Source organism: Triticum aestivum, chromosome 4A (genome assembly GCF_018294505.1).
Source record: "Triticum aestivum cultivar Chinese Spring chromosome 4A, IWGSC CS RefSeq v2.1, whole genome shotgun sequence".
Taxonomy (NCBI): Eukaryota; Viridiplantae; Streptophyta; class Magnoliopsida; order Poales; family Poaceae; genus Triticum; species Triticum aestivum.
The window spans coordinates 612464830-612476299 of NC_057803.1; the positions used below are offsets into that span (position 1 = coordinate 612464830).

Consider the following 11470-nt stretch of genomic DNA (forward strand, 5'->3'; position numbering starts at 1 on the left):
TTGAGCCTTCATCATCATTCCATAGGTCAGGGCAGAAATAGTAGATGATGTTCCAGAAAACATAGACCTGCTTCAATGTTGCACATATTTTGAAACTGTGCCTCTAAAAAAATATTTTGCACGGTACCTTGATTACCAAGCAATCACCAAAATTTGTCTCAAAAAATATTGCTTCTCATTTACAGCGAGTGAAATGTTGATTCTTTCCAAGGAGGCAAAGAGAACAAGCCCAAAGGCAAAGCCAAAAGAACAAGGTCAAAGTAATGGCTTATTGAAGCCAAGAGAACAAGGCTAGTAAACTTCCAAGGAAATTTTATGCAAGCGAAAAAGGGAACCAAATAACTTTGACACAATACAAAGATTTGTTAATGCAAGTCACTGGCATTGGTCAGGACAGAAATAGTACAAACATTTCCCACGTAAAAAAAACTTGAGGATTAGGATTGCGAGCTTTCTAAAATACAACAGCAGTTGTTTTAAGCTGATTGGAGATTACATGTACAGTTTTATAATTACAGGGTCGTGGGAACTTGACAGCAACGATGACCATGCCAAATTTACATCTTCACACCGCCTGTGCACAGACCTGAGTTAAAAGTTGCAAAACGATGCACGATTAGAGTCGGCCCACAGCATTCTCTGGAAACCAGCAATAGATCAGTACATTGCACTTGAACAAACTCATGAAGAATCATCTGCCGCTCGAAAGATTTAGTCGGAGGCCCCTGATGATATCTTGTGATTTAGTCCATGAGGCTCTCCTAAACAAAAATGGAGCTTGCAGACAAAAGTTCCTGCTGGGACAATCATTTTTTCAGCCATATAGAAGTATCAGCAAAGCCACTCGAAAAGCAGGACTCCAATGCCCAAAAAAAAACTAAATATCAAAAACATCATAGTAGACTCCAATGCCAAAAAAAACTTTAAAGCAAGCTTTCATTGTAGACTTCGAATGCAAAAAAAAGAAAGTTAACAATTAAATATTAAATCCAAGAGGTCAACAGGATAATGTGTGGACCAGGAATGCAACTACCACAGCTCAAACAAGCATCAAATGAGATGTTGGCAAGCAGTAATTACCAGAGAAGGTACACATATAAGCTCATGACGCAAATGATCATTCAGCCTTCCAACGCATACCTCTGAACCTGCAAGGTATAACAGTGTTAGTGTTATATCACGCTAAACAAAACAAAAAGCGGGCGAAGAGCATCCTGACAGTTACAAGTGAAGCAGGTACTCCCTCCGTTTCAGTTTACAAGTCCTGCACGTATACCTAGGTTGCCAATTTTATCACTATAATATAAACTATAGAACACAAAAATAATACTGTTTGAAAATAGAACATCTGAAGTTTATATTGGTATATTTTTTGTAATATATGACTTGTATTAGGTTGGTCAAATTGACAACCTAGGGGTACGCGCACGCCCTGTAAACCGAGAGAGAGGGAGTAAATGACACTAGAGATGTAAACAATCAATACACACGACACTTGGTCAACGCTCTGGCAAGATACAGAAGACCATATTATGTCATTGATCAGCTCTGAAAAAAGTGCATATATAGATCAAAGACAAACTCATATACAGATATGCTCAGAACAAACACCTCCATGCAGGTTTCTACAACCTCCTTAACATGCCCCCATATGAAAATATGCTTGAGCCTTATGCAGACTGACACAGGGGAAAACGCAAACAAGAGACATAATCATAGATGAACATGCTGTTTGGAAGGGAGCTTGCTACCTCAAGCATATTTTCCTCGATAAAGCAATTCAGCCCCATGCTTGCAGCGTCTGCGCCATTGTGTTGTAGGATCCTGAGCTTCCCTTCCTATAGTTCAAAACCAGTGGAAGCGTCAGCAATGAAAATAATACATCAACTTTGTTGATGAGCTAGTTGTAGATTCACCTTAGTCCCATAAACAAGACCACCTCCAGGGGAAGGATGAAAGCATGCAACATTGACTTCATCTTCAGCACTAGGAAGAACTCTTACCAGCTCCATGTCCGAAACTCTGTAAACCTAAATTGATGGAAAGAACAATGGCATTACATCATAGCAGGACATAGAGTTATGAACTGTAATAAGCAAATGGTTTTGAATCCCGGGTATAGAAAAGATATATGTAACTGCAAGGCCAGCATAGACAGGATATTGCCTCCAAAAAAAGTATAGCCAGCCTATCATTATGATGTGCAACCTATGCTATGAGGGTGAGCACCGCACGCACCTCTAAGATAGTATATACAGGAATTCCAGTCGTCTCCGCATCCATAACAATGCTCCTGAGCAGCGAGCTATGACGACGTCCATATGCCAATAGTATGTGTTCTGAAGTAGGCGAAAACTGCATCAAAGAAAAGACATTAGGCTCAGATTAAACTCTGAGAATTGCATAACTACAGCCTGATATGTCTCAGGGATGGGTCTGCAATGCAGAAGACCATGCAAAAAAAAAGCCAGCTAAAAAACTCCAATACTGGAATTAATAACGAGATTGGTAATTTCTGTAATTTTTGGGTCAACAGCTGGGACTCCCACAGATCCTGGACATGCATTGCATGGCAGTACACTGCACACATGTGTTCTCATTAAACAGAGGTTATTCTAATGGCATATGCCCTGACGCAGGTGGGAGGGAGCTTCCAAATGAAAAAAGTTCAGATATTGCTTTAGTGGGACCATGTTATCAGCTCCGTGCTTTCGTAGTGATTAGTACCATGGGAATGTAAAAAAGAAGTAAGCACATATCTTATCATAACACCTGACCAAATCCATTTGTTATGACTACTGCTCTATTCACCAAAAGGAGAAAAATAAACCATGCGTGTTAAATCATCAATGTGTGTCACATGTACTGAAATACTTTGTGCTATCCAGGTTATGTCAGTTAGTTTTGTTTGATTTGCTCTTTGCTTTGCTGGGTGCAGAACCAAGAACGAGAGGAAGAAGTCACACTAGAAATGGGAGAAGTATTTGGAATTAAAGAAGAGGGCAGTTTGCTGCTTGTGGTGTGTTCAATTGTTATGTATTTCTTGTTATCGTTTGACAAGGATTCCTGTTTGTGTCTTTGAGAAACGGAAGGAGGGTTCTTGTTTGTTTGGGTTGACTACATAACTAATATGTGGCTTTGAATTTTGAAACAATTCCTTATTTAACACTATCTTAAATTTCGTTTCCTTATTTGACACCGGAAAACTTTTTCTTCCCTATCTAACAAGTCTAAATTTTATGCCTTTTATGACACTTTCGTCCATTTTGAGCCTAAATAACACCGGAAAAGACTCTTTTACCCTTCATGTGGTACGTGTGTGCGCGGGGCAGTAGCACACACGCAACATCAGTGCAAGGGCTCATGTTTTTATTACCCATGCTATTCGAAGGTCAGTCCACCTACGGTTGATCCAAGTCCGAAGCCTGCTCCTGGTCTCACTCTCGCATGAGTATGTATCACGTAGCAGGCCTAAATGCGCAAAACTGGCTGTCGGAAGCCACGGCGGCAAGGTCAGGTAGCGGCAGCCATGGGAAGATGGTCCGCCAGCTCACTGACGGCTGTTGGATTTCTCATCTTGGACAAGTGCAGCATGAGGAAAGTAGACCGTATTCCCAATTATAATATACTACACCAGCATACGCATATGCCGTAGAAGTTAGTAGTACCCAGGAAAAAGTTGTATAATTCTTGTCCTGAGCAACAGAGCAAGTTCATGCAATGCACAAGTAACACATCACACATGCATGCAACACAGCAGCATGGATGCACACATCACACATGCATGCAACACAGCGTGCGCACACACGCATGCACGTACACACGCAGTAGCAAATGCACGCACGTACTCACGCAGTAGCAAACATACACGCACACACACATACACTTAGCAGTAGAAAACACGTACATGCACACACACGCAACAGCACACACACGCACACACAAACATACCACTCGAGGGTAAAAGGGTCTTTTCAGGTGTCATTTAGGCTTAAAATGGACATAAGTGTTATAAAAGGCATAAAATTTAGACTCGTTGTTAGATAGGGAAGAAATTATTTGTTGATGTCAAATAGGGCATAAAATTTAAACACGGTGTTAAATAAGGAATTCTCTCTTGAATTTTAGCCTGCTTTGCCCATGTGGTTATGCGGCAAGGGCGCACCCTCTAAACCTGCATTACACTAACGTGGCCAATGCGGCCACGCCAAAGAGGCTCGCTTGCATAATGATACTTGAGACACAAACCACAAGTTATTTCCAAGCATAAAAAAGAAAAATTGATGCAAACACACACACAAACAAAAGTGAACACAATAACCTGAATGGAAGTTAAACAATGAGCCGCTCTTATTGCTCTGGACGTGAGGATTTCTCCAAATCTGCAAGAAATACATTCACAACTTTAAAGGATACCATTTACAAAACAGTAACCTAATAGGCTGATAAAGAACAAACTACAGTAATAGAACAGTCAACAGTGAGAAAATTACGTTGCCTCCTCAAGAGAATAAACCCGAAGCTCGTAAATCACTCCGTGGGAGGGAAGTGGGTGACGAGTTGGTGATGTTCCAGCTCCTGTAGACTCATACTGCACAGGTAATTGGCTACCCTGGTCACCTTCTGTTTGAGGCAGCAAACATGCAACACAAGCCACCAGAAATCGTCCACAAGGGGAGAAATGGGCACCCATTTCACTGCAACAATTAATAACTTATAAGTACAGAAGTCCCAACTGAGTCAAACATAAAAGCACAATCCTCATTAGGCAAATCTACCACATATGCATTCTACTTGGAACTATTTAGTAACATTACTAAGCAAGTTCAGAAATGAGGTAAGAATGGAACATAGATCCATCTTTTGTATACACAACAGTGAAGGCATTGGTAAATAATATGAAGAGACTAACAACAACTTGTGTTGTACAGGAAAGAGAGAGAAAAAGTAACCAAAGCACAAGGGATCACCTGCAAAGAACGGCATGAGAGATTGTCAAGCAGCATGCCTTGGTTTCTAATGCAACACATGGATTCTTGATATCATGCCGCCATACTCTAAGCTTCACTGTACAAGGTAATTCAGCAGCGCCGGCAGAAAACAGTGAGGTAGCAAGTTCTGATCCAACACCTAAGGACGCAGCACGAGCCTCAGCTTCATCGATTTGTGGACCCAGAAGTGAATTCCCAACCCCTGGTACAGAGGCCAAAGCATGAGGGCGTGAGGCATAGTGTCGATTTGATCCTCTAGTACTGCCAGCGGGAATCGGTATCGATGAAGAAGCACCTGGATGTTGAACAATTCATGTGTTGTGATTCCCTAGTAAAGTTAATCACAATAACACCACCAAGAGGCAGGATTTTAAGGACAGTATTGTTCAGAAATGCAGGGTGCAAACCTGTCTGACTTTGGGCCATCAACCAACCATGCAAAAAAGGCAGCTCCCAGCTACGCGAGTCACTGAAGAGATCGTGATGGTGATTTCCACCCTCTGAATTTCTTAGAAACATTTGAACATCTAACCCACTAGTGGTGAATGAATTCACTGGCATACGATCAACAGCAGATCCTGAAGGCCTGGCTATTGCCGGAAGTGGCAGGCTGTTGCTCGTGGAAGGCATTTGAACATCACTAGACGCAGATGGTTCCCCTGGACATACATCCATAGGGGTTACAGACTGGTCAGACTGCTGGTTTTCAGCATCTGACGACAATACATTTTGAGCTAAAGATGACGAACTCTGCTGCACATTGGTTGAACCACTAGCCAAGTCATTTCGAGGAATATATAGACTTCCATCATCCCTGAGGAATGCAGGCCAAATTAGGCAAGGTGATGACATATTAGACTCAAGATGTGGATAGCCTCTAGAGTTGATGTTTGCAAAAAACAAAGCTGAGGGATAGTTTGAATAGCCAGTAGATGTTGCATGGGTCAGCTGTGAGTCTGCGGAGTCAAGATTGTTAACCTGAAATTCAAGGTACATATGAGTAAACAGAAAACATATAACAGGAACGCATAATGAAGTACAAAGGACATTCATATTCTACATTTTCTACCTCTGCCGTAAGAAGATATGGAGCACCATGAGGGTGGAAATGCACAGCTCTCAACGAACGGCGGGTTCTTAATATAATGGTCGGGGCAGAAGACTCCCCTCGCCTATTGTAGTTCCATATGAACAACTGACACATAAATTAGGTGCAAGTTATTTCAACTGTTCATAGAAGAATTACATAAAGAATATTTTGCTATGAGTTTTAACACTGGGAGTCCTACTTTGTGACCTGATGCAACTGCCAGAATCTCCCCCCTTGCATGAAATGCAATGGATGCAATTGGCCTCTCTGCCAAAGGAACATAATACAAAATTAGTGTTGCTTCAGAAATGCCATTAGACAGAAGCTAACAATGAAGAATGGAGCTAGAGACTGTTTAAAGGATATTACGGAAATCCTGAGATCCAATACAATCTGAGGTATTAGCATCCCAAAGACGGACTTCATGATCCAAACTCCCGCTGGCAAGTATATCAGAATGTAAGGGATGGTATCTAACCTGCAACAGAACAGTAGCTTCGTAAACACACTTGTGCTATAATATCGGCTAATAAACAGAACTGTAAATTATTAAACTTCATTTTCATATTTTATTTAGACAGGCCAAAAAAAGATAAACTGATGCTGCTTGGTCGAATGATTACAAAAACAATGCATCACATCGTTATTAGAACCATATATTCAATAGCTTACTCCCTGTTCAAATGCACTACCAAATTGTGCCAGTGTCAGAAAAAACATACCACCCAAGGTGTGCGCCGATGTCCACCCAACACTTTCAAACATTTCCCTGTTTGGCAGTCAATTATTTTAACAGTATGGTCACCACTGGAGAGAAGAGATAGTCAGTTCTCATACTATGTTTAGTTCATATATTCAGCTAGTAAATTAACTTACTGCGTTGATGCAAGTGTTTTCCCATCCGAACTGAATGCAGCTGCAATAGTTGACCTAGGGGGTGGCATAAGAGGGCAATACTTTGCAGACCAACGATGCAGGGACTGTGATTCTGCCCTGTGCACAGCAAGTTCAAAAATCTTAGCCAGTGGACGGAAAACGTCAAACAGGAAGTATAACATTCTCAACCCAGGTGTCAACAGAAACATTTCTTGGTGAAAAGAGAGCTTCCTTACCACGAAAATAAATCATGTTTAGCATCTGTAGCTGAATATCTTAACTCACTGTAACCAGCGCCGCAAGTCGGAGGCTTATTCCAATGCCTTTTAGCTTGGTGTTTTGTTCGAGGAGACACCTCTCGATGACTTAATAGATGGAATATGTTTCTGATAATAATGGACAAGGCAAAGGTTATATTCAACAAGTGAAAAACTAACAATGTTAATACAATATTACTACTGAACTTGTTGCAACAATATTCAGAAAATGGTCTCATGCAGGACTTTTTTTCACAGAATTGGTCACAGAGCAAGAAATAGTAGCACCATTTGAGGCACTAAGATCTGGTGCCATGTAAGATAGCATCATGATCACCCTATAGCAGGCATATCAAAGGACACTAGCAGCAAAAAGAAAAAAAAACAGCAGAATTAACAATGTCGGGGGTAAAATCACAGGTTGGCATTAGCAACTAAATCACTTTTCCAAAAGGATAGATGCCAGGCAGGGCTTATTTTCATGAGTCGGGACATAAGCAAATGTGTAAGCTCCTAGGTCACAGAACCAAGCTTTTGCTCTGGTGACATTCAGGCCCAGTATTGTCCTAAACTTTGTTAAGCAAAAATGCTAATGCCATAGCTCGTGACACTAGTCCCAAACCCACTAACAGCAATTCATGTCCAAGAGGATAGTGGACAGCAGATCATTTGACACAGTAGGCATGTAGGGTCAGCAGCCTTTTTCTGGTGGAGAATTTTATTTTAAATTCAGTGGAGTCAACAGCCTGGCACCATGCCAGCCCTTATTGTGATAGCCTTAGGGTCAGAATAAGATACAAGTTCCATTCTACAAATACTATTTCATAGTGGTTGTCTAATAAGAATAATTGCTGCTCCATCGGATCCATATTAATTGTCGCTGATTTAGTAGCAAAGTTAAAACCATTAAAAACAAACAAAACTGTGAAGTTACAATCAAACTCAGTAGACTCTCCTCATTTCCGATGTCAAACATTGCACACTCATGCAACACTGGTTAACGAGAGTTGTACATACAATCAAAAGTTACAGAAGTGAACATACACGTTGGTCTAGAACACGCAACTTGTTTTAGCTAGTAAACTGACACTTGCTCTGAATGAAACTAATCTGCTACTTTGTGATTTTGGCAAACTTGTCTAGCTAGGTAAAGCTGCGAATAGATAACAATGGCATGTGAAGTAGTAATGCACTATTTACCTTTGCCTTGATCTTCTTGTTGAGGAGGTTTGACAACTAGGGGGCGACGTCGGAGCAGAAGTATTTTTCGAGCCTTCTTCTACCCAATTTTCAGCCATTTCAGTCCTCCTTTATATTCGCCTAAAATTAAACTGCCCACCAGACAATAATTTTAGATACTGATGAATGAAGTTGTATGAGAGAGTAAAGTTAAGGGGGCAGTTTTTAGGGGTAACGCAAAAGAAAGAAGGCCAAGACCACGCCCTTCTGCAATTCCCCAAGCAAACAGACCCGCCAACCAAACTGCTAGCTCCCACCCACGGCCCAATTCCCACCCGACCTGCGGGGAGCCGCGGTAGGCAATCAGCAGACGGCGGGCGGGGCGCCGCTGGCCATCACCCGATTCGATTTGCACCCGAATCGGGGCGGGGCGGGGCGGCAGCTCAGATCCAGCGCACCAATTTGACCCAGAGCGGAAAGCAAAAGCGGGCGCGGGCGCGCCTCGGACGGAATTGCGGAGGGGGAGGAGGGCGGAATCGTGAGGGGAAGGGGAGGGGGAGCCGTACCTCCGACGAGAAGGGGAGGGCGGCCGCCGAGCCGCCGTCCACCGGGGGAGGGGAGGGGAGGGGGCGGCGTTCCAGCTAGGTCGCGCGAGATATGGGAGGGGAGGGGAGGGGAGAGAGTCGGCACGCGGTGGGGAAGGGTAGACAGGTGAGATGAGAGAGGCCGCGTCCGTCCGTCCGTCCGTGGCGGGTGGGTGTAGCCGTGTACTACTACAGCAGGCCCGCCTTCCTTCCTTGTTCCACCGCGTCGCGTCGGCCCGGCCCAAAGCCCGCCCGCGTGGACCTTCCGCTTCTCACATGGCGGAAGGGTTTGCTTCGCTAACATGTGGGACCGATGCTGACGTGGCAGTGGACGGATACGGGCTACGTATAGCCAGGACCGTTGTTGCAACCTCAAGGACCGTATAGACGCTGTATTCGCATGTACAAGGACTGTATTGAAGTACTTCCTAACTATGAGGACCATGTTAGATATTGCCTACAACTATAAGGACTAAACATGCAATTATCTCCACCTAACCCCTGCCTTCTTCCCCTTGTATCCTGCAGATCAGATCGATAGAGGATGAGATGAATAAGCCGTCGACGCGGATCCAAGGAAGAGAGGACTGATGGCGCACACGTCAACAGCGCAAGAGAGAAAAACGACGGCGCGGGAGATGGATCGAGGGAGAGGGACGGTTGTGCAGGAGATGGAGCAAGGAAGAGGGCCCGCGGCACACCTAGATGGGAGGAAGAAGGAGATCGAGCAGCGCACTGGAGAGGAGCAGTGAGCGATAGGGTTGCGGTGGTGGACAGGACTCGTTCCGTGTGAATCCGTTCCGTGGATTTGGAGGTCTCAATGTATTCTTAGCCGAATATTATTTTTTTAGACAGAGCCGAATATTACTTTTTTAGACAGAGCCGAATATTAGCTAATGGGTTTGTTTAGGTCTCAGTCGATTGAGACTTCACGAAGTCTCAATCCGCTGACGTCATCATGGTACATTAGGCATGTTTACTAGTTGTCCTTTTGTTGAGTTGTATCCGGCTTAGCGTTGGGCTTATTTCTGTTTTTCTGTTTATTTGTTACTTTGAGTTGGGCTGCTTACTTTGTTTGTTGTGATTAGGCTGGCCATGAATTGGTTTGTTTGTTTTTACACACATTTGAAAAAAACTATTGAACAAAGATAAATTACAGGTCAGGCTCAGCCAATATAAAAAGTCAAAAAAACCATATACTTCCTTCCATCTGAAGTAGCTTAGTTAACAAATACATGTATTGACTAGTTTAGAAATTTCAGCAAAGAGTATGAAGACACTGGATCTTCAAGGGTTACCAAAAAAATAATGTGTTAACAAAATTTTGCAGTGTTACCTAGTTAACTTTCTGTATCAACTAAAAAAACTCAAAAAATGAATATATATAGAAAAATGTTACAAATCAGTGTAGCAAGTTCTTCCAAAAGCAAATCCTCTAACGCTTCCGTGTCGGTGATTTCTACATGATATCCTCTCTCTTCTAATTTTGGATCGTCAAGACACGGCACTTTACCTTTTATATTTTTGTCATTCTCAAGGTCGCTTCCTTTGTCATCCATGTGTGATGTTATATTCATAAATGTATATGATACATTAATGTTGAAAAACAAGTTTAAAAAGAGGGGTATGACAAAGTATGACATAGAAGAAACTAAAATCAAGCCACCAGCTAGAAGAGAATTTCTACTACGTTAGTAATTCAACATATCATGCCTCTCTCGCACACAAAAGTATGAACAACAAAAAGTGTAAAGTTTGCGATTAATGCATCTCACACAGTTTGGTTGAAAGATCTCTGATTCATGTGTCACATTAGCAGCATCCTGCAGTACATCACCTCTGATGGGAGCACGGGCGATGTGATAGTGTAGATGGCAATGGTCGTTAGCACCGCCTTGACCAGGACGGCCCTGCCAGGAGTCGCCATAAGTTGCCCAATCCATGACGCAAGCTTATGGGCAATCTTATCTTCAAGAGGCAGGAAATGTATCGCTTTGAGCCTGGTGACCGAAAGGGGAAGCCCAAGGTATCTCATGGGGAAGGATGAAAGCTTCGCCGTGGTGAAGAATGTCCTGGATCAAGGCCAACACAATGGATTGGAGCCACCAGGCTCTTGCTGCAGTTGGTGACCAAGCCCATGTCCTCCCCAAACGTATCAAGAGTGGATGCGAGGTAACCAACATCTTCCTTGTCTAGCTTAATAAAAACAACGGTGTCATCGACATACAGAGATGCACGGAGAGTTGCCGGATTTCCACGAAGCGGTTGGAGCTTTCCTTGCACTATGGCTTTGTGCAAGATGTGGTGCAGGGGGGTGATGGCAAGCACAAAAAGGATAGGAGACAGCTGTCGGTGTCAAAACTGGCAGATCTCGGATAGGGGGCCCAAGCTACGTATCTGAGGATTGGTGGTAGTAGGGGGGACAAGGACACGATGTTTACCCAGGTTCAGGCCCTCTTGATGGAGGTAATACCCTACTTCCTGCTAGATTGA

The 11470-nt window shown here is 43.1% G+C and overlaps 1 protein-coding gene across 4 annotated transcripts; it reads right to left on the minus strand.

The window, feature by feature from the left end:
• Window positions 1–343: 343 nt before the first annotated feature.
• LOC123087553 (uncharacterized) lies at window positions 344–9120 on the minus strand. 4 transcript variants are annotated; one of them, XR_006441430.1, is made up of 18 exons: window positions 8960–9120; window positions 8415–8545; window positions 7194–7343; window positions 6958–7074; window positions 6804–6888; window positions 6451–6559; window positions 6281–6348; window positions 6061–6186; window positions 5399–5969; window positions 4971–5286; window positions 4494–4697; window positions 4322–4382; window positions 2239–2355; window positions 1917–2030; window positions 1752–1838; window positions 1081–1148; window positions 665–794; window positions 344–586 (listed from the first exon to the last, which is right to left on the minus strand). XR_006441430.1 is itself a non-coding variant. In XM_044509595.1 (17 exons), the coding sequence occupies exons 2-16, from the start codon at window positions 8510–8512 to the stop codon at window positions 1122–1124; spliced, it is 2250 nt and encodes a 749-aa protein (XP_044365530.1). In that variant the 5' UTR covers window positions 8513–8545; window positions 8960–9120; the 3' UTR covers window positions 421–794; window positions 1081–1121. The 4 variants fall into 4 exon arrangements, 2 of the variants coding, with proteins under 2 accessions (XP_044365530.1, XP_044365531.1); XR_006441429.1 differs by having other exon boundaries at window positions 665–797; XM_044509595.1 differs by having other exon boundaries at window positions 421–794.
• Window positions 9121–11470: the final 2350 nt, after the last annotated feature.

What these genes read in the sequence shown, in the direction of transcription:
- LOC123087553 (XM_044509595.1), bottom strand. Translation starts at nt 8,512, where the DNA reads ATGGCTGAAAATTGGGTAGAAGAAGGCTCGAAAAATACTTCTGCTCCG. An exon ending in ATCGGCGCACACCTTGGGTG is followed by an intron (nt 6,560 to 6,803) that starts GTATGTTTTTTC and finishes GTTCTGTTGCAG; the next exon opens with GTTAGATACCATCCCTTACA. An exon ending in TCTCATGCCGTTCTTTGCAG is followed by an intron (nt 4,698 to 4,970) that starts GTGATCCCTTGT and finishes TAATTGTTGCAG; the next exon opens with TGAAATGGGTGCCCATTTCT.